This window comes from Aethalodelphis obliquidens, unplaced genomic scaffold (assembly GCF_003676395.1).
Source record: "Aethalodelphis obliquidens isolate GAN/ISIS:26980383/991018 unplaced genomic scaffold, ASM367639v1 scaffold14, whole genome shotgun sequence".
In the NCBI taxonomy this organism is placed as follows: domain Eukaryota; kingdom Metazoa; phylum Chordata; class Mammalia; order Artiodactyla; family Delphinidae; genus Aethalodelphis; species Aethalodelphis obliquidens.
The window spans coordinates 24588626-24609047 of NW_020837958.1; the positions used below are offsets into that span (position 1 = coordinate 24588626).

At 35.8% G+C, this 20422-nt stretch overlaps 1 protein-coding gene across 3 annotated transcripts in view; it reads right to left on the minus strand.

Moving 5' to 3' along the window:
* Nucleotides 1–604: 604 nt before the first annotated feature.
* Nucleotides 605–20422, minus strand: part of NELL1 (neural EGFL like 1) — an 867563-nt gene continuing 847745 nt past the window's right edge. For all 3 annotated transcript variants that reach the window (XM_027115178.1, XM_027115177.1, XM_027115176.1), the window contains 3 exons: nt 5545–5721; nt 3036–3260; nt 605–1309 (listed from right to left, as the gene is read on the minus strand). In XM_027115178.1, the coding sequence (XP_026970979.1) occupies nt 1259–1309; nt 3036–3260; nt 5545–5721 (453 nt within the window). In that variant the 3' untranslated portion in view covers nt 605–1258. The remainder of the gene's footprint in view (nt 1310–3035; nt 3261–5544; nt 5722–20422) is intronic.

A 20422-nucleotide genomic window follows, 5' to 3' on the forward strand; every position in this document is an offset into this window, starting at 1 on the left:
TAACAACTTAGGTCTTTGTCTTGATTTTGTGAACAAAATTTCATGAACCAACTTGATTGAGAACAATGATGAATTCAGGAGACTTAGGTATTACAAACCACTAAGGTGTGGTTCACTTGAAAACTACAACTTTTAATTCTCAGCTCAGATATAATGTCATTTGCACATTTTATTCATTTTATGTAACTCGATAACTGCCATCGCTTAAAAATATGGTAGTGGCTCAAATGAAAACATTCACTGTTGACCATACAAACAGCTTCTTAAAAGCATGTCCTCTACCATATGTGATGTGGCATGATTTAGTAGAAAATATCATTGGACAGGCATCAGGAGACCTGGTTATCTTTGTTATAAATCAACTAGATCTGAACAAATTAGTGGACTGGGATACATTAATTTACTCTTATATAATGTAGGAATAACACCATGCACCTCTCCTATAGTGACAACTTGTATTAAAAAGGATGGAAGTCCCTTGTAAGTAAGTTATCAAATACTATATAAAACCGATGCAAGGATACTTTCTCTTTCAATGCCAGAAAAGTCTGCAAGCATTGCTGTTTCTAAATTGTGGCTTAAGATTTTGTTTCATTTTGCTTGTAAGAGGGAGGAGAAAGTTCTTTTTCAAATAATTATTTATGTTTGTGGTCCCCTCTTTAACATATCATAATTGCTTTCAGCTTGCTTAAGCTGAACGAGTGGGTATCTAGGTGTGTTCAACAGTTTGAAATGTAAGTAAGACGCAGTTAGGCTCTACATACACATATTAATACATTTCACAGGAATCTCAATACTAAGTATTCAGTGGATGGGACAAAAATCACAACAGGCAACTTTATTTGTAGAATTTGATCCAAAAATCCAGAAAAAATAAACAAAAGGAGACGAGCCTCTATTATGTTAGTACACAAAATAAACAAAAAAATACATCAACATTTACCATGAGATCATTTAAATGTGTCTGCAAATGATCTGATAAGGGAAACGTGATTTACAACATGGGAAACTTTTTTTTTTTTTAAACCACGATAGACTTAAATGCACTGCGCCGTAGGTCACCTAGACTAGGTTAGCAAGAATGAGCAACGTGGTAGGTCCAAAAGGTAAACCCCCAAACACCTTCCTTCAGTGGAAACTTTGGTAATTGTCTGTGGTTAAAAACAAAAAACTAAAAACACCAACTCCTGTTCTTCATCATGTTGGATGGTTATTTTGTCCATTTTTCTCCCGCGATGATGAGTCCATTTTAAATTCTTCAATTATTATGAAGACACTCCAAATCCACAGAACAGCAGACACTTCCATTCTGTGCATCAAGACACAAGCATTAGCCAATGAGACATAGACTATAAATCAATATGTAGTGTCCACCTTTATATTCAAAATGACCATCTACATGTTGAGACCAACTCCATGAGTGCTATAAAAAAATTACTAGAAAAATGCCAAAGATTTATGAGACCCTTCAGGGTCCCTCTTGTTGGCTACTGCTGGCAGTGCAACTTCATACTCCCCTGTCTGAGCTCAGACCAGGTTTGTTTGAGACTCCTCTGTATTTCCAAGTTGTCTGTTTACACAACTTATTCACTGGACTTAATCTAAATGAGATTCTTTCCAAAAATAATCCCCTGAAAGATAAATTGCCATTAATAATACTAGTCAAAAGAGTCTGAAAATAACTCCAAAATGGCTTACAGAAAGGTGGGCATGTTAGGGGTAAATATAGACTATCTCATGGTGACTGTGAAGGGGATGGTACATATCAATTTTTGGGAATTCATGAAAAATCAATTACATGTATTAATGTAAATATACCTTTATAATCCTCCTAAATGAATCTCAAACCTAAGCTCAGAAAAATAATACTAAATAACATAGGTCTCCACATCTCCTGGTCATTGTGTTTGATGGGGCTGAAGGTACAATGGGACCATGACTCTTGCTATATGAAGCTTGATGTCCTTTATGTATTGGGGCTGCATTTTAAGATGGTACTTTTCAGGAAGGAGAAAAGAATCCACATTTAACAGCATAAAAAGACAAGTTGGGATCCTTCCACTGATGCCTGAAGCTGAGCCAGGATTTGATAGAATTGAATGGACTAATATATATATATATATATATATTTTTTTTTAAATATTTATTTATTTTGCGGTATGCGGGCCTCTCACTGTTGTGGCCTCTCCCCTTGCGGAGCACAGGTTCTGGGCGCGCAGGCTCAGCGGCCCTGGCTCACGGGCCTAGCCGCTCCGCGGCATGTGGGATCTTCCTGGACAGGCACGAACCCGTGTCCCCTGTATCGGCAGGAGGACTCTCAACCACTGTGCCACCAGGGAAGCCCAGGCACTAATATTTTTAACATGCTTAATCATGGGAATCTTAAGCAGATGTTTCGGCAGAAATTTGACCCTGCCTAACCCTTCCTTCAAGTTGACTACAGTCATAGCTCTTCATAAGCTTTGAAGGTAGGAAGGGGTCAGTTGTTACTTTTAATGACATATGAGGATGGCTCATGGTAACTCCTCCAAAAAGATAGGCAAATAATCACAATTAATTAAATCGTGCAGCAGGAGCTTCAAGTCCCTGCATTAGGTACTGTGATAGTTAAACAAAGCAAAAAACTTCATAGATTTATAGAACACTTTCTTCTAACATTGGCAGTTTCATGAAAGAGCTTATAAAAATTTCCAGGATGAAAAAAGATTTTTTATTTTTTTTTTACTTTTTAATATGCAGGTCAAAATAGCTTAAATCAGCCATAATTGGGCCTAGTGCAATTGTTTAAATCCTGTATTTTAAAAGGCAAAAGAGAGGACTATTTTATTCCATGGTTATCATTTGGAATTTGCCTTAATACACGGTACAGCTACAATCCATTCAGACAGATTAACCTCTGGGGAGAAGCAAATGCCTGCCTGTGTTTCCACCATGCCCCTTGGAACCTGTGCCTTCAGAAACATCAGGAGTGGACCTCCTGCAGGTGTTCTCTGGCAACTGTTCAAGGCCTGGTTATCCTCAGGACACCCAATTACCTTGCATTTGCAGGTTGTGCAGGGAGATCCAGTCATTGTCCACACTGAGCCACTAAGCCTAGAAAGGCCATAGCTGTCCAGGCAAGTTTTTCTGATGTCATAGGCGATGTTATCAGCCAGGCAGGGGTCACTGACACAGCGGGGACAACATTCCCCTTCCAAGATGGTTGTGTACTCACAGCTCAAATTGGGGCAAGTAAGCGGCCAGCAATCTACCTCTCCTTCCTGTGGAGAGAAAGCCAAAATACTTCATCATTGACCTTATGCACAATCCTGTTGCCAAAGTCCCAGAGGGGGAAATTCTCAGGAATCTCCATCACTGTCCTCACTGACTGTTGCTACTTTGCATCATTATGGGTATGATGTGTTTCCTCCTTGAAGAACAAATACAGACATCGCCTCCTCCAGAGTGCTTTTGCTGACTGTCTATACTGTAGCCACGGAAAGAGTTCGGTCCCATCTCTGCGTGCCAATGGCAACCCATAATTATTTTTATCGTGAGACTTATCATAATTATCAATACAATTCCACATTACATTTTGAGCTTTCAGGTTTTGGGCTTGTTCCTTTATGCCCCCGATGCTTAGCACAGTTCTGGTCAATAAATGCTTAACAAATGAACAAATAGATGATAAGGTACTGAGCTAGTGTGTAAAGAGAAATCTATTTCCCTTAAGGTCAAAGAGGAACTTAAACCACTGTACTATTTCAATAACAACATGCACTGAGTTGCTTATATTGGATTTAAAATTGAGGTTGGGCAATATCAGGAGAACAATTTCATAATGGTTTTGAATGTAATGTCTGGCTAGTGACACATCACAAATGTGTGTAAGGTGTTACAGTTCAGACAGAGCCTCCAAGTGTTCCAGGATGTGGCCACTGTGGCTCCACTGAGCTGCACATAGTACAGACAACTACCTGTGTAGCCTCTTCCATTATCATGACACTCATTATAATTTATGCAAACGCATGCCTAATTATTCAGTCAGCTTCACAAGACTATGGCCTTTAGTCAGCTTCATGATAGACCGTGTCTGTCATGCTCACTGTTATATCATCCAGAGTCTGGCACATGCAAACTATTGATATTTATTAAATATAAGCCACTTTATTCTCAAGTCGTTATTAAGTTATATTCAGCAGCTTCGGTTCTCCCAGGAAATAATAACCTTAGGGTCTGGGGATGAGAGAGGATACTGTTTTGAAATTCTATGAAAATATCATGTCTAAAATTAATACCAGTTTTTCTGAGTGCCTGATGATTGGCTTCTTCAAAGAGAAATGTAATTTTCCAGGGTGATGTGGAACCTAATTCTATAGTTGTGTTGTGTTTGCCTGTTCTTGAATGGGAGATGTAAGAATGGCTATGATTTGAATATATCTGAGTTATACTCCTCAGTATTAGGAGTGATTAAGAAGGATTTGTTTCTATTAAGATTATCTGCACATTTGCCAGGTGACTTTAGAAAATCCAATAGAAATTTACAGCACAGTTTTTCTAAATGCCTGTCTTTATACAGTATCCATAGACTGAATCATTAATTTTAGCAAATGTTAAATTATGGAACACAGCTAACAGTTTCCATTACAAGTTGACTTAGTTATGACTTAGCTCCACTGGCTATAATTACCTCAGAGATGGAACATCATATTCACTATGATAATGTGTCTTAACAGTCTTTGCAACATTAGAAATCTTTGTGTTATATAATTTGAAACAGAAAGAACCAGGTCCAGAAATTAAGGTTTTCCTCTGGACTTTCTCTAACCTGATTATATCATTAGTATCCCCATATTAAGATACAAAATAACCTTCATTTTTCTACATTAAGGTTTAGCACTGTAAAACAAATTTTTCAATCTAGGAAATATGAACAATAGTAACTACTGTTCACTAAGTACCTTCTATGTGTCAAGTACTACACTTGCCTTTCACATCACTGATCTTCACAACAGCCCTGCAAAATAGGTGCCCATCCACTTGTGCACACTGAAGGAAAGAATGATCAAGTAAAATGTTAGGACTTGCCCAAGTTAATTACACGCATCTTGCATGTGGGAGAACCAGGACTGTCTCTATGACCTAGAATCAATATCAATCCTTGATATTTCTACTATGTTCTGCTATCTCTGATATTGAAAGCTTTAATGGTAATGTCCCAAGAAATGAAAGATTTGACTCTGTAAGAACTATAAGTCCCCATCAAGGCTTTGAAAGCCTTCTATCATGTGGGGAATTTTATTGATCTGGAGTGGCTAAAAAGTAGCAATTGTAAACTAACTTAGACCAAATCTGTGCTATAAATGTCCTTTCTGTCTTACATGGTGTTTTAAATGGTAGAATACTAATGTCTTCTGGAAGAACATATGCCCTGTAATTAGCCACAGGACCCACAACTCCCTGCACAGGATCACAAATCGCAGGAAACTAAATCCCACAGACAACTGAGCTTGTAAACCCCTCCAGAATATATAGGATAACACACTCTAAAGGAAGCCAACATACCAGACACCGGCACTGCTGGCAACTGTGAGTCCAGTTGTCTCCACTACGATAGAGCTTGTGTCCATTTTGATCTAAACATTGACTTGTGACCCTGGTGTCACACTCTGGGCAACAGAAAAGGTCAACGCTTGGATTCTGGCAATCACAAGCTGTCCGCCGGCAGAATATCTTCCCATCCTGTTTAGAAATGAGATTAAGGAGGTTTCATCATTAGGGAAACAATAAGCTGCACTATGGAAACCAAATCTTATAAACACTTTACAGAGCACATAGGAAAGATTTCTAGTCAGAGTGCTCCCCTAGCCACCTCCCATTTTGCTCGAAACAGATGCACACATGTATACTCATATATACACACCCTGCCTTTCCCTGACCTTGCCTGCAGGGCAGCCCAAGTAAACATGGAGACATTTCTAAGTTGCAGAGGGAAGTCAATATGTTCTTTCAAACTTTTCTTCTAAATGTTTCTTAAAAATCATATTTCTAAGTAACATTATAACTCAGCAGCTAAAAATGCATAAACAGTCAAGCACTCATTTGAGTGGAAAATCATGCTCCTGTACTTTTCCCAGTTCACAATGAACAACCTAATACATTCAAATGCATTCATCTAATTTTATTTCTGGCTCAACTCTGGGAGGAAGTCTGACTATACCCTTTTTACAGAAGAATTAACTGAGGCCCAGAGAGGCTAAAAGACTTACCTAGTAACACAGAGGTAGCAATTCTCTAAGCACCACCACCAGATATTCTGGTTTCAAAATAATTTTTCTTCTACAAGATAGCTTTTAGGTTGTTTATTATAAGGAGCTACAATAAGGTGTCACTTCCCACCTTGAGGCAGCTCCCCAAATTATAGGCAGAGTACAATTTCTGGAATAATGGCCCTGAACGCTCAGAAGGGATTGAAGGTCAACAGCACTCAAACGTTAAGACAGACCGTTTTGCAGTGTTTCTCATTTATATGTCTGTTGCTCACGGTAACTTCTCATCTCAGACAATGAAGAGCTAAAAATTTAAGGTGAGACATGTGGCCACCTTTTATGGTTATAACTGCTTTGCTGAATATTTACAAAACCAGAGAATCTCAGGGCCAGAATACACCTTAGAGGACACATAACCAAACTTTCTGACCTATACTTGATTAGTCTAGAGCAACCATATTCAAAAGTCATCAAGCCTGTGCTTAAAGCTCTCCAGTCTTGAAGAACTCACCACCATGGAAGGTATTCTAATTACGCAACTCTGTACCTTTCTGAATGTTAAAAATTGCACTTTTTCTTGCCCATCTTCATTGATCCTTGTTTACACCCTTGGTAATCACAGAACTCCCCATCCCTTCTATCACATTTTTACTCTTCGTTCTTAGAAGAGAGCTCTTGCGTCTCCTCTGAATCATCTCATCTCTAGATTAAATATCTCTAATTTTTTGACCACTCCACATAGTTTTGAATCTTCTCACCATTGTTGTGGCCACTTTCTTTTTTAAATTTTTAATTGTTTTTATTTTTAAATATCTTATTTTAAAAAATTTTTATTGAAATATACTTGATTTACAAAGTGTTATTTTTAGCTGTACAGCGAAGTGATTGTTATACATACATGTAGATATATATTTTCTTTTTCTTTTTTACATTTTCTTCCATTATAGGTTATTACAAGATATTGAGTACAGTTCCCTGTGCTATACAATAGGTCCTTGTTGGTTATCTATTTTATATATAGTAATGTTTATATTTTAATCCCTAACTCCTACTTCATCCCCCCATTTCCCCTTTTGTAACCATAAATTGGTTTTCTATGTCTGTGGGTCTATTTCTATTTTGTAAATAAGTTCATTTAATCATTTTTAAGATTTCATACATAAGTGATATCATATAATATCTTTCTCTGTCTCACTTCACTTCGTATGATAATCTCTAGGTCCATCTGTGTTGCTGCAAATGGCATTATCTCATTAGTTTTTTATGGCTGAGTAATATTGCATTGTATATATGTACCATATCTTTATCCATTCCTCCACTGATGGACATTTAGGTTGCTTCCATGTCTTGGCTATTGTAAATAGTGCTGCGATGAATATTGGGGTGCATGTATCTTTTTGAAGTATGGTTTTCACCAGATACATGCCCAGGAGTGGGATTGCTGTATCGTATGGTAGTTCCATTTTTAGTTTTGTAAGGAACCTTCATAGTGTTCTCCATGGTGGCTGTACCAAGTTACATTCCCACCAACAGTGTAGGAGGGTTCCCCTTTCTCCACACACTCTCTAGCATTTATTGTTTGTAGACTTTTTGATGATGGCCATTCTGACCAGTGTGTGGTGATACCTCATTGTGGATTTGATTTGCATTTCTCTGATAATTAGTGATGTTGAGCATCTTTTCATGGCTTTTTGGCCATCTGTATGTTTTCTTTGGAGAAATGTCCATTTAGATCTTTTGCCCATTTTTTGATTGGGTTGTTGTTTGTTTGTTTGTTTTTCACATAGAGCTGCATGAGCTGTTTGTATATTTTGGAGATAAATCCCTTGTCAGTCACCTTGTTTGCAAATAATTTCTCCCATTCTGTAGGTTGTCTTTTCGTCTTGTTTATGGTTTCCTTTGCTGTGCAAAAGCTTTTAAGTTTAACTAGGTTCCATTTGTTTATTTTTGTTTTTATTTTCATTACTCTAGGAGGTAGATCCTAAAAGATATTGTTGCAATTTATGTCACAGAGTGTTCTTCCTATGTTTTCCTCTAAGAGTTTTATAGTGTCCAGCTTTACACTTAGGTCGTTAATCCATTTTGAGTTTATTTTTGTGAAAGGTATGAGAGAATGTTCTAATTTCATTCTTTTACATGTAGCTGTCCAGTTTTCCCAGCACCACTTATTGAAGAGACTGTCTTTTCTTCATTGTATATTCTTGCCCCCTTTATTGTAGATTAACTGACCATAGGTGCATGGGTTTATTTCTGGGCTTCCTATACTGTTTCATTAATCTGTATTTCTCTTTTTGTGCCACTACCATACTGTTTACTGTAGCTTTGTACTATAGTCTGAAGTCAGGGAGCCTGATTTCCTCCAGCTCTGTTTTTCGTAGGATTGCTTTGGCTATTCAGGGTCTTTTTGTGTTTTCATACAAATTTTAAAAGTTTTTGTTCTAGTTCCGTGAAAAATGCCATTGGTAATTTTATAGGGATTGCATTGAATCTCTAGATCACCTTGGGTAGTAGAGTCATTTTCACAATATTGATTCTTCCAATCCAAGAACATGGTATATCTTTTCATCTGTTTGTATCACTTGCTGTTTCTTTCATCAGCATCTTATAGTTTTCAGAGTACAAGTTTTTGCCTCCTTAGGTGGGTTTATTCCTAGGTAGTTAATAATTTTAGATGCAGTGGTAAATGGAATTGTTTCCTTAATTTGTCTTTCTGAATTTCTGTTGTTAGTGTATAGAAATACAAGAGATTTCTGTGTATTAATTTTCTATTCTGCAACTTTACTAAATTCATTGATGAGCTCTAGTAGTTTATGGTAGTGTCTTTAGAATTTTCTATGTATAGTATGATGTCATCTGCAAACAATGACAGTTTTACATCTTTTCCATTATGGATTTTTCTCTTTCTTTTTCATCTCTAATTGCATGGCTAGGACTTCCAAAACTATATTGAATAAAAGTGGTGAGAGTGGACATCCTTGTCTTGTTCCTGATCTTAGAGGAAATGCTTTCCGCTTTTCACCATTGAGAATGATGTCAGCTGTGGGTTTGCCATATATGGCCTTTATTATGTTGAGGAAAGTTCCCTCTACGACCACTTTCTGGGGAGATTTTTTTTTTAATCATAAATAGTATAAAATTTTGTCAAAAGTGTTTTCTGCATCTATTGAGATGATCATATGGTTTTTTTCTTCAGTTTGTTGATGTGGTGTATCATACTGATTGATTGAAGAATCCTTGCATCCCTGGGACAAATACCACTTGATCATAGTGTATGACCCTTTTAATGTATTGTTGGATTTGGCTGGCTAGTACTTCGTTGAGTATTTTTGCATTTATGTTCATCAGTGATATTGGCCTGTAATTTTCCTTTTTGTGGTATCTTTGTCTGGTTTTGGTATCAGAGTGATAGTGGCCTCATAGAATGAGCTTGGGGGTATTCCTTCCTCTGCAAATTTATGGTAGAGTTTCAGAAGGACAGGTGTTAATTCTTCCCTAAGTGTTTGATAGAATTTGTCTGTGAATACATCTGGTCCTGGACTTTTGTTTGTTGGGAATTCTTTAATCACAGTTTCAAGTTCAGTGCTTGTGGTTGGTCTGTTCATATTTTCTATCTCTTCCCGCTTCACACTTGGGAAATTGTACCTTTCTAAGAATTTGTCCATTTCTTCCAGGTTGTCCATTTATTGGCATATAGTTGCTTGTGGAGTCTCTTATGATCATTTGTATTTCTGTGATGTCAGTTTTAACTTCTCCTTTTTCATTTCTAATTCTATTGATTTGAGCCCTTTCCCTCTTGATGAGTCTTGCTAAAGGTTTATCAATTTTGTTTATCTTTTCCAAGAGCCAGCTTTTAGTTTCATTGATCTTTTCCAATGTTTTCTTCACCTCTATTTCATTAATTTCTGCTCTGATCTTATGATTTCTTTGCTTCTACTAACCTTCACTTTCATTTGTTCTTCTTTCTGTACTTGCTTTAGGTGTAAGGTTAGGTTGTTTGAGATTTTTCTTGTTTCCTGAGGTAAGATTGTGTTGCTATAGACTTTCCTCTCAGATCTGTTTTTGCTGTGTCCTATAGGTTTTGGATCGTCATGTTTTCATTGTCATTTTTCTGTAGGTATTTTTTGATTTCCTCTTTGATTTCTTCAGTGATCCATTGGTTGCTTCGTAACGTATTTTTTAGCCTCCGTGTGTTTGTGCTTTTTACAGTATTTTTCCTGTATTTGATTTCTAATCTCATAGCATCGTGGTCAGAAAAGATGCTTGATGTGATGTCAAACTTCTTAAATTTTACCGAGGCTTAATTTGTGGACCAAGATGTGATCTATCCTGGAGAACGTTCCATGTGCACTTGAGAGGAAATTGTATCCTGCTGCTTTCAGATGGAATGTTCTACAAATTAAGTCCACCTGTTCTAATGTGTCATTTAAGGCCTGCCTTCCCTTATTGATTTTCTGTCTGGATGACCTGTCCATTGATGCAAGTGGGATGTTAAAGTCCCTCAATATTATTGTGTTACTGTCAATTATCCATTTATGTCTGTAAACATTTGCCTTATATATATTGAGGTGCTCCTATGTTGGGTGCACATATATTCACAATTGTTTTATCTTCTTCCTGGATTGATCCCTTGGTCATTATGTAGTATCCTTCTTTGTCTCTTGTAACAGTCCTTATTTTACAGTCTATTTTGTCTGATATGAGTATTGCTACTCCAGCTTTCTTTTGATTTCCATTTGCATGGAATACCTTTTTCCATCCCTTCATTTACTGCCACCTTCTTCAACAGTTTTGAGTATTTCCAATAATTGTTGTCATCATCTACCATCAATTTAACACTTCATGTCACATTGTGCCAACTCTTTTATATGCATTGTCACATTTAATACTGATTATTCAGTGGAATAGAAATTTTTATCTCCATTTCTCAAATGAGGTAGCTGAATTAGAGAGCTGAATATAATTCCTCAGTAATGGTCTGACCAACACAAAATGAAGTGAGACTCATGGTCACCTTGTTTTAAGTACTGTACTTTTATAAATGCAGCCTGATTTCAATATTTACTTCCTTACTTACTTTGGTTATGTCATAGTGTTGACCTCTATGAGGTTAACGAAGACTAAAACCTCATTAAGCCCTATTGTGTCTTGTGTGGTTAGTTGTTTGGAAGTGTAAAACTTGGTGTTTATCCATATTGTATTTCATCTTGTTAGATCCATTTCATTTCCCTCGCCTGTCACAATGTTTTCTAAATGCTGTGTCTGTCATTCATCTTAGTTTGTCCTCCTTCAGTTTAGTGACATCTGCAAACTTGATGGGCCTGCCCTTAGGGTCTTCATCTACTTCATGGACAACAATGTTGAATAGGACAGGGCTTGCTGAGATATGTTTACTGCCAGCTAAAGTGGACATCTTTAAATGCTTTACATTCTTTATGGAGACATGCTGGCTACATATGTAATGAAGTAACAGGTTAAAAAATGCTTTACCTCAAATGGTGTGCATCAGCTCTATTACTAGGAGAAATGACAAGAAATCAGTGTTCAAAATATTAGGGGATGAAAGATTATATGTATATACATGCATACACATACATACATATGCATATATACATATATGTATAAAACACACGTATGTTTGCACATATTTATAGAGAGAGCAAGCGAGAGACTCTAGTTAAGCAGATGAACTGTGTCAGGGAATTCAGCTAGTCTGGACAAAGGAGTGTCCAGGTCCTAGGAATTTTTCAACAATAGACCTTCAGCTTATAGCTCATATACCATGATTTTAACTCACTAATATATTTGGTTTAAATAACCATACCCCAAATGACTCCCCTATGTATTTAACAGAAGCTAAGAAAAATGATAGCTATGACATGAAAACATTTGGTCAGCTCAGCTGACCACAATATTACTCTCCCAAGTATAGAAGGACCAGGTCTTAGGAACCCACATGGCTATTCGTGAACAACATAAAACACAGGGATAGATTCTTCTGGAAGCAGGTACTGTTCAACAGGCAATGACACCCAATCAGAATGTCAAGTTTCTCTGTGTGTGCTGTTCAAAAGAATGAATAAGTGAATAGCCTCCAGGGTTAGTTCAAAGTAATTTCACATCTCATCAATTATGTGAGAATGCCAAATAGGGCCCTCTTAGACTTTAACAGGCTTCAGAACAATAGCCATGTTCACAGTGGCTTTTGAATTACAGGTTAACTGTCAAGAAAATTATTTTCCACTTTTACTGGGAAATAATTGTCATACATCATTGTATAAGTTTAAGGAGTTGCAGCAGAGTGGTGTTTGACTTGTATATATTGTGAAAGGATTACCATAATTGCTTCAGCTAACATCCATTTCCTTATATAGATAAGAAAAAAAAAGTAAAAACAAAAAGAGGTGGAAAAGTTTTCCTTTGATGTTAACTATTAGGATTTACTCTCTTAATAACTTCCCTATATATTAGACAGCAGTGTTAGCTCTAGTTGTCATGCTGTACATTACATCCCTAGCACTTACTTGTCTTACAGAAGTTTGTACCTTTTGACCACCTTCTTTCAATCCCCCACCCACCCTCTACTTCTACAAGTCTGATCTCTTATTCTCTGTTTTTGCTTGTGTGTTTGTTGGGCTTTTTTGATCCCACCTGTAACTGAAATCATACAGGAGTTGTCTTTCTCTGATTTATTTTACTTACCATAATGCCATTAAGGTCCATCCATGTTGTTGCAAATGGTAGGATTTCCTCATTTTTTTCTGGCTGAATAATATTGTGCTGTAAATATATACCACGACTTCTTCATCCACTCATCCATCTATGAACACTTAGGTTGTTTCTGTGTCTTAGCTATTGTAAATAATGCTGCTATGAACATGTGGGTGCAGATATCATTTTGGGTTAGTGTTTTCATTTCCTCTGGATATATTCCCAGTAGTAAAACTGCTGCATCATAGGGTAATTTTATTAAGGTTTTTTTAGGATCCTCCATACTGTTTTCCACAGTGGTCATACGAATTTTCAATCCCACTAACGGTACACAAGGGTTCCCTTTCCTCCACATTCAAGCCAGTATTTGTTATCTCTTGTCTGTTTGATGATGGCCATTTGAACAGGCATGAGGTGATACCTCTTTGTGGTTTTAATGTGCATTTTCTTAATGACTAGTGATGCTGAGCATCTTTTGATGTACCTGTTGGCTTTTCATATATCTTCTTCTGAGAAATGTCTATGCAGGTCCTTAATGCATATTTAGTTGTGTTATTTGTTTTTATGCTATTGAGTTGTATGAGTTCTTTATGTATCTTAACCCCTTGTCAGATAGATGGTTTGCAATTTTTTTTCCCCATTCCATAGGTTGTATTTTCATTTTGAGGATGGTTACTTAAGCTGTCCAGAAGTTTTTGGCTTGATGTAGTCCAAACTGTTTATTTTAAAAATTTTGTTGCTTGTGCTTTAGGTGTCATATAAAAACATCATTACCATGACAAGGAGCTTTATTCCTATTTTTTCTTCTAAGTGTTTCATGGTTTAAGTTCTTACATTTAAATCTTAATCCATTTTGAATTTTTGTGAATGGTGTAAAATAGTGGTGCAGTTTTATTTTTACATATGAATATTCAATTATCCCTGCAGCATTTATTGAAGAGATGTTTTTTCTCCTCCATTGAGTATTCTTGGCTCCCTTGCCAAGTATTAGTTGACCATATGTGCTTGGTTTTATTTCTGAGCTCTTGATCCTGTTCCAGTGGTTCATTTGTCTGTTTTATGTGTAATATGTGTAATACTCTTTTGATGATGATAGCTTAATAGTATAGCTTGAAATGAGAAAGTGTGATGCCAACTGCTTTGCTCTTCTTTCTCAGTATTTCTTTGTTATTTGGATCTTCTGAGGTTCCATATAAATTTTAGGAGTATTTTTTCCACTTCTGTAAAAACTGCCATTGAAATCTTGATAGGGATTGCATTAAATCTACAGATGTCTTTTGATAGTATTGACATTTTAAAAATATTAATTCTTCCATTTCATGAATATGGGATATGTTTCCATTTATTATTATCTTCTTTGATTTCTTTCATCAGTGTCTTGTAGATTTCAGAGTAGAGATCTTTCACCTCCTTAGGTAAATTTATTCCTAAGTATTTTATTGTTTTTGATGCTATTGTAAATGGGATCAATTTCTTTCTTTTTCAGAAAATTCATTGTTAGTATATAGAAACATGACTGATTTTTGTATGTTAATTTTGTATCTTGCAAATTTACTGAATTTTTTTATTAGATCTCATAGATTTTGGTTGAGTCTTAGGATTTTCTCTATACAAAATCATGTCATCTGCAAATAGAGACAATTGTACTTCTCCCTTTCCAGTTCTGATACCTATTATTGCTTTTTTACCCTGACTTCTCTAGCTAGGACTTCTAGCACCATGTTGATAGGAAGGGTGAGAGTGAGCACCCTTGTCTTGTTGCTGATCTTAGAGGAAAAGCTTGCAACATTTTAATATCGAGTATGATGTTAGCTGGAGGCTTATGTCATATATGGCCTTTATTATGTTGAGGCATGTTCCTTCCATGCCTAATTTGCTAAGAGTTTTTACTATGAAGAAGAGATGTTGAATTTTGTCAGATGTTTTTCTGCTTCTATTGAGATGTTCATATGGGTCTTTAATTATTTTAACGTGATGTATCACATTGATTGATTTGCCTATGTTGAACCATCCTGGTATCCAAGGGATAATCCCACGTGGTTATGGTGAATGATTCCTTTAATGTGCTGCCAAATTTGGTTTGCTAGTATTTTGAGAATTTTTGCATATATACACATCAGGGATATTGGCCTATAGTTTTCTTTCTACTAGGGTCCTGTCCTGGTTTTGTTAAAAGGAAAATGCTGGCCTTGTAAAAAGATTTAGGGAGTGTTCCCTCTTCTTCAGTTTTTTTGGGGAAGAGTTTGAGAAGGATGGGTGTTAATTATTCCTTCCTTATTTCATTCCTTCCTTCCTTCATTCTTTATTTTAATTGAATCATAGTTGATTTACATTTTATCAATCTCGGGTGTACAATAGATTCAATATTTTTATAGATTATACTCTTCAATAGTTTTATAGATTATACTCCATGAAAGACATTATAAAATACTGCCTATATTCCCTTTGTTGTACAATATATCCTTGTATCTTATTTATTTTACAAATAGTAGCTTTTAACTCTTAATCCCTTACCCCTATCTTGCCCTTCCCATCATCTTGGCCCTCCCCTCTTCCTTCTTCCTACTGGTAACCACTGGTTTGTTGTCTATATCTGAGCCTTTTTGTTGTTGTTATATTCATTCATTTGCTTTATTTTTTAGATTCCACATGTGTTATAACATACCATCTTTCTCTGACTTATTGCACTAAGCATAATGCCCTCTAGGTCCATCCATGTTGTTACAAATGGCAAAATTTAATTCTTTTTTATGGCTGAGCAATATTCCATTGTATGTGTGCTTGTGTGTATATGTATGTATGTGTCTGTATATACCACATTTTCTTTATCCATTCATTTGTTGATGGAAACTTAGGTTGCTTCCATATCTTGGCTAGTGTAAGTAATGCTGCTGTGAACATTGGGGTGCATGTATCTTTTCAAATTAGTGTTTTCATTTTCTTTAGATATATACCCAGGAGTGGAATTGCTGGTCATATGGTAGTTATATTTTTAGTTTTTTCAGGCCCCTCCACACAGTTTTCCACAGTGGCTGCACCAATTTACATTCCCACCAACAGAGTACTAGGTTCTTCCTTTCCTCCACATCCTCACAAACATGTTATTTGTGGTCTGTTTGATGATAGCCATTATGACAAGTGTGAGGAAATATCTCCTTGCGGTTTTGATTTGCACTTCTCTGATTAGAGACATTGAGTATCTTTTCATGTGCCTGTTGACCATCTGTACGTCTTCTTTGAAAAGATGTCTATTCAGGTCCTCTGATGTTTTTTAATTGGGTTGTTTGTTTTGCTGATATTGAGTCGTATGAGCAGTTTATATATTTTGGATATTAACCCATCATCAGGTATATAATTTGCAAGTATATCTCCCATTCTGTAGACAGTCTTTTCTTTTTGTTGATGGTTTTCTTTGCTGTACAGAAGATTTTAAGTTTAATTAGGTACCATTTGTTTGTTGGGGTTTTTTATTGTTTGTTTTTTTTTTTGCTTTTGTTTCCTTTCCCTGAGTTGAGAGATGCAAAAAAATATTGCTACATTTTATGTCAAAGAGTTTTCTGCCTATGTTTTCCTCTAGGAGTTATGTGGTTTCAGGTCTTACATTTAGATCTTTAATCTATTTTTTAATTTTTCTATATGGGGTAAAGAAATGTTCATTATTTTCATGTAGCTGTCTAGTCTTCTCAGCACCACTTCTTGAAGAGACTGTTTTCTCTCTATTGTATATTCTTCCCTCTTTTGTTGTAGGTTAATTGATCATAAGTGTGTGAATTTATTTCTGGGCTCTCTATCCTGGTCCATTGATCTATATGTCTGTTTTTGTGCCAGTACTATACTCTTTTGAATACCGTAGCTTCACAGTATAGTCTATAGCCAGGGAGCACGATACCTCCAATTCTGTTCTGTTTTCTCAAAGTTCTGTTCTTTTTTCTCAAGAGTGCCTTGACTATTCAGGGTGTTTTGTGGTTCCAAATCAATGTTAGGATTATATGTCATGGAGTATTTTTATAGAGATTGCATTAAAGCTTTAGATTGCTTTGAGTATCTTAACATCTTAATAATGTTAACACATTATTGCCTGGGAGGTTTTTGCAGAAACTAACACCTGTGGCTGGCAGTTTGTGATATAAGTGAATATTGAAACACCTCAAAATCAAACAACATTTGAGCAAATATCAAAAACTTTTTTTTGCACTTACTGTATTTATTTGAAACTTTGTACATGTCTTACTAAACCATTCTAATATTTTGTTAGAGTGCTATAGGCAGTATATAGCAGGTACCTCTCTGCAGGGGAACAGAGCATCTATTGCAAGTATACCATGTTTCACTGTGCTTTCCCCTGGATAAAGCAGAGTCTACACTTTCTGGTAGCATTTTTTTTTTTAGTCCTGTGGATATTATTTCCTCTAGAATATGTTCTTTTATTTTACCTGATAGGTGACAAGGTGGATCTTTGTGGGGGGGCTCTTTTATAAACTCCACAAGAAGGACCAGGTGCAGGGCTACCACTACATTCACCAGAATGGTCCGTTACCCATACTCTAGGTACTGCTAACAAAAATTGTTTGTAAGTCATTTTATTCTGTGCATTAAGGCTACAATAAATTTTAAATGCATTGAATAAACTGCAATTATTCAGAAACCCACTTTATATTACCATTTTTGAGTTTTCTGGAGGATATTGAAGTTTGCCAGCTATTGATCGGATCAATCAACTCCTTTCATATATTTATTATACTCTAATATACAAGTGGACTTAGTTATGTGATAGCCAGTCCTCCTGTCTTCCTTTCCTGTAGATGTTGTGGAGGTGTCATGAATAGTTGTCACTATGCAGACTAGCCTCTTGTCTTTCCATATAAGAAGAATCACTTCTCCCGTCTGTAAGAATGTCATTTCTCCTCACTGTAGATTTTCGGATTTCTCCTTTAATTGGTTTGGTAGACCCTGATTCTCTCTTGTAGTCCCACAAACTCTGGTTTTGTTTTTCAACAATATTTCAGATGTGAACACACTGTTGTAATAATTGTCTTGGTAAATATGGTGCCATGAACCCAGATAAGGTTGTAGGACTGATAATACTGTTTCTTGCAGTTTCTTTCCTTCACCTGTATAAATTTCAAGGTTGCATATGTATCCAGTTTCACTTTCACTAACTATCCTGACCAAAATTCCATATTTTGTAAGTCTTCCGGGATTACAGGTTTTGAATCTGAGTTGTCCTCTCCACTTTAGCATTGCCTCCTCAAGTGATGGCTCTTGTTTGGGTATATAGATCAACTGAAATTTTGGTAGAAAATAATCCAAAAGAGGTTTAACTTTTGAAATCCTGTCTGCAGGAAGTAGAGTTTCTGACTTATCATTAAAGTGAAGAAATGTCATTATTTGTTCAAACCTTCTTCTCATCATAATCTTTGGTAAGATAGGTGTTTCAGTAAGGATCAGTAGACCAATATTCTTTCCAGTGTGATTTTCTTATCTGTCCCATCAAACTTATTAATCTAAGAAACCTCTTCATGTCACTATTGGTTACATCAGTCCATTTTAAAGCCTTATCATACTTTTTATATGATTTTTCATTCTGTTGGTGATACAAGTTTGTTTGAGAAGCTACCAACTCAAAAAAGTTGTTACCGAAAATTAATTCTGTTATTTCACTAACACTTTGTGGGTAATTACATTCAATAGTTACACCTGACATACCTGTAAAGTCTTCTAACTTTCATGAAATGTTGTCTTCAATCCACTCTAGAAGCAAAGGAGCATTCTCCAGAACCGTGAGTTTCATTTTCACTTTCCATATCAGAATCAGTCACTGAGGTTTTTTTCATCTTTTTGTTGGTCTAATATGCACACTGTCTGAATCAGAACTATATTCTGAAGAACTGTCATCTTTGGTGACACTAGTATTTATGTCACTCAGATAATCAGAGAAAGTATCTGCATAAAATTTATCGAAAATTTCTTCTTCAAAGTTTCGTGATGTGTTATTTTTGAAAGTTTTACGGTAATAAAGTGGCGTTTATAATATACACAAGGTAGGTTGGAACAAAAACCTAATGGAGAAAAATATGAATGATAATGACAACCATAAGTTGTATAATGAACCCCTGGTGATACAATTCACATCACTGTGCAAAGTTGTTGGAGCTTAAAATTGACCCTCTAAAAAACTTATTGACACGTCTCTGGTCAATAAATTGTTAATTCTTTCAATCCAAGAACAAGAGATATCTTTCCATTTTTCTGTTTCATCTTCAATTCCTTTATCAATGTCTCATAGTTTTCAGAGTATTGGTCTTTAACTTCTTGGTTAAGTTTATTTTTACGTAGTTTATTCTTTTTGATGTGACTTTAAACAGGATTGCTTTCTTGATCTCTCTATTCATTCTTAGTGTATACAAAGCAACAGGTTTCTGTATATTAATTTTGTATCCTGCACATATACTGAATTCATTTACTTAAATATTTTTTTTTGGCCGAGACTTTAGGATTTTTTAATGTAGTATCACTTCATCTGCAGATAGTGGCAGTTTTACTTCTTCTTCCCTTCCAATTTGGATGTCTTTTATTTCATTTCCTTATCTGATTGCTGTGTCTAGGACTTCCATTACTATGTTAAATAGAAATGGTGAATGTGGGCATCCTTCTCTTGTTTCTGATTTCAGAGGAAAAGCTTTAAACTCTTCACCATTGAGTATGATGTTAACTGTGGGTTTGTCATAAATGGTCCTTATTTTTGTAAGCTATGTTTCCTGTTTACCAACATTGATAAGAGCTTTTATCATGAATGGCTGTTGAATTTTGTCAAATGCTTTTTATGTGTCTACTGAGATGATCATTCGATAAAAAGATTTTTTGTCATTTCTTTTGTTAATGAAGTGTATCACATTCATTTTGCAAATAATGGACCATTGTTGCATCCCTGAAATAAAGCCCACTTGATCATGGTGTGGATCCTTTTTATATATTGTTAAATTTGGTTTGCTAATATATTGTTGAATTTTTGCATCTATATTTATCAGAGATATTGGTCTGTAATTTTCTTTTTTTGTAGTGTCTGTATGGTTCTGGTATCAGGGTAATGCTGACCTGTAGAATGAATTTGGGAATGTTCCCTCCTCTTCGATTTTTGAAATAGTTTGAGAAAGATAGGTATTATCTCTTTATATTTTTGGGAGAATTCCCCTGTGAAGCCATCCAGTCCTGGACTTCTGTTTGCCGGAAGGTTTTTTATTATTATTATTAATTCAATTCCACTACTAGTACTCATTCTATGCAGATTGCCTATTTCTTTGTGATCCAGTCTCGGTAGGCTGTATGTTTCAGAAATTTTTCCATTTCTTCTGGGTATTCAGATTTGATGGCATATAACTGCTCATAGTATTCGCTTATGATTTTTTTGTATCTCTGTAATATTCATTGTTAATTTCTCCTCATTCATTTCTTATTTTGTTTACTTG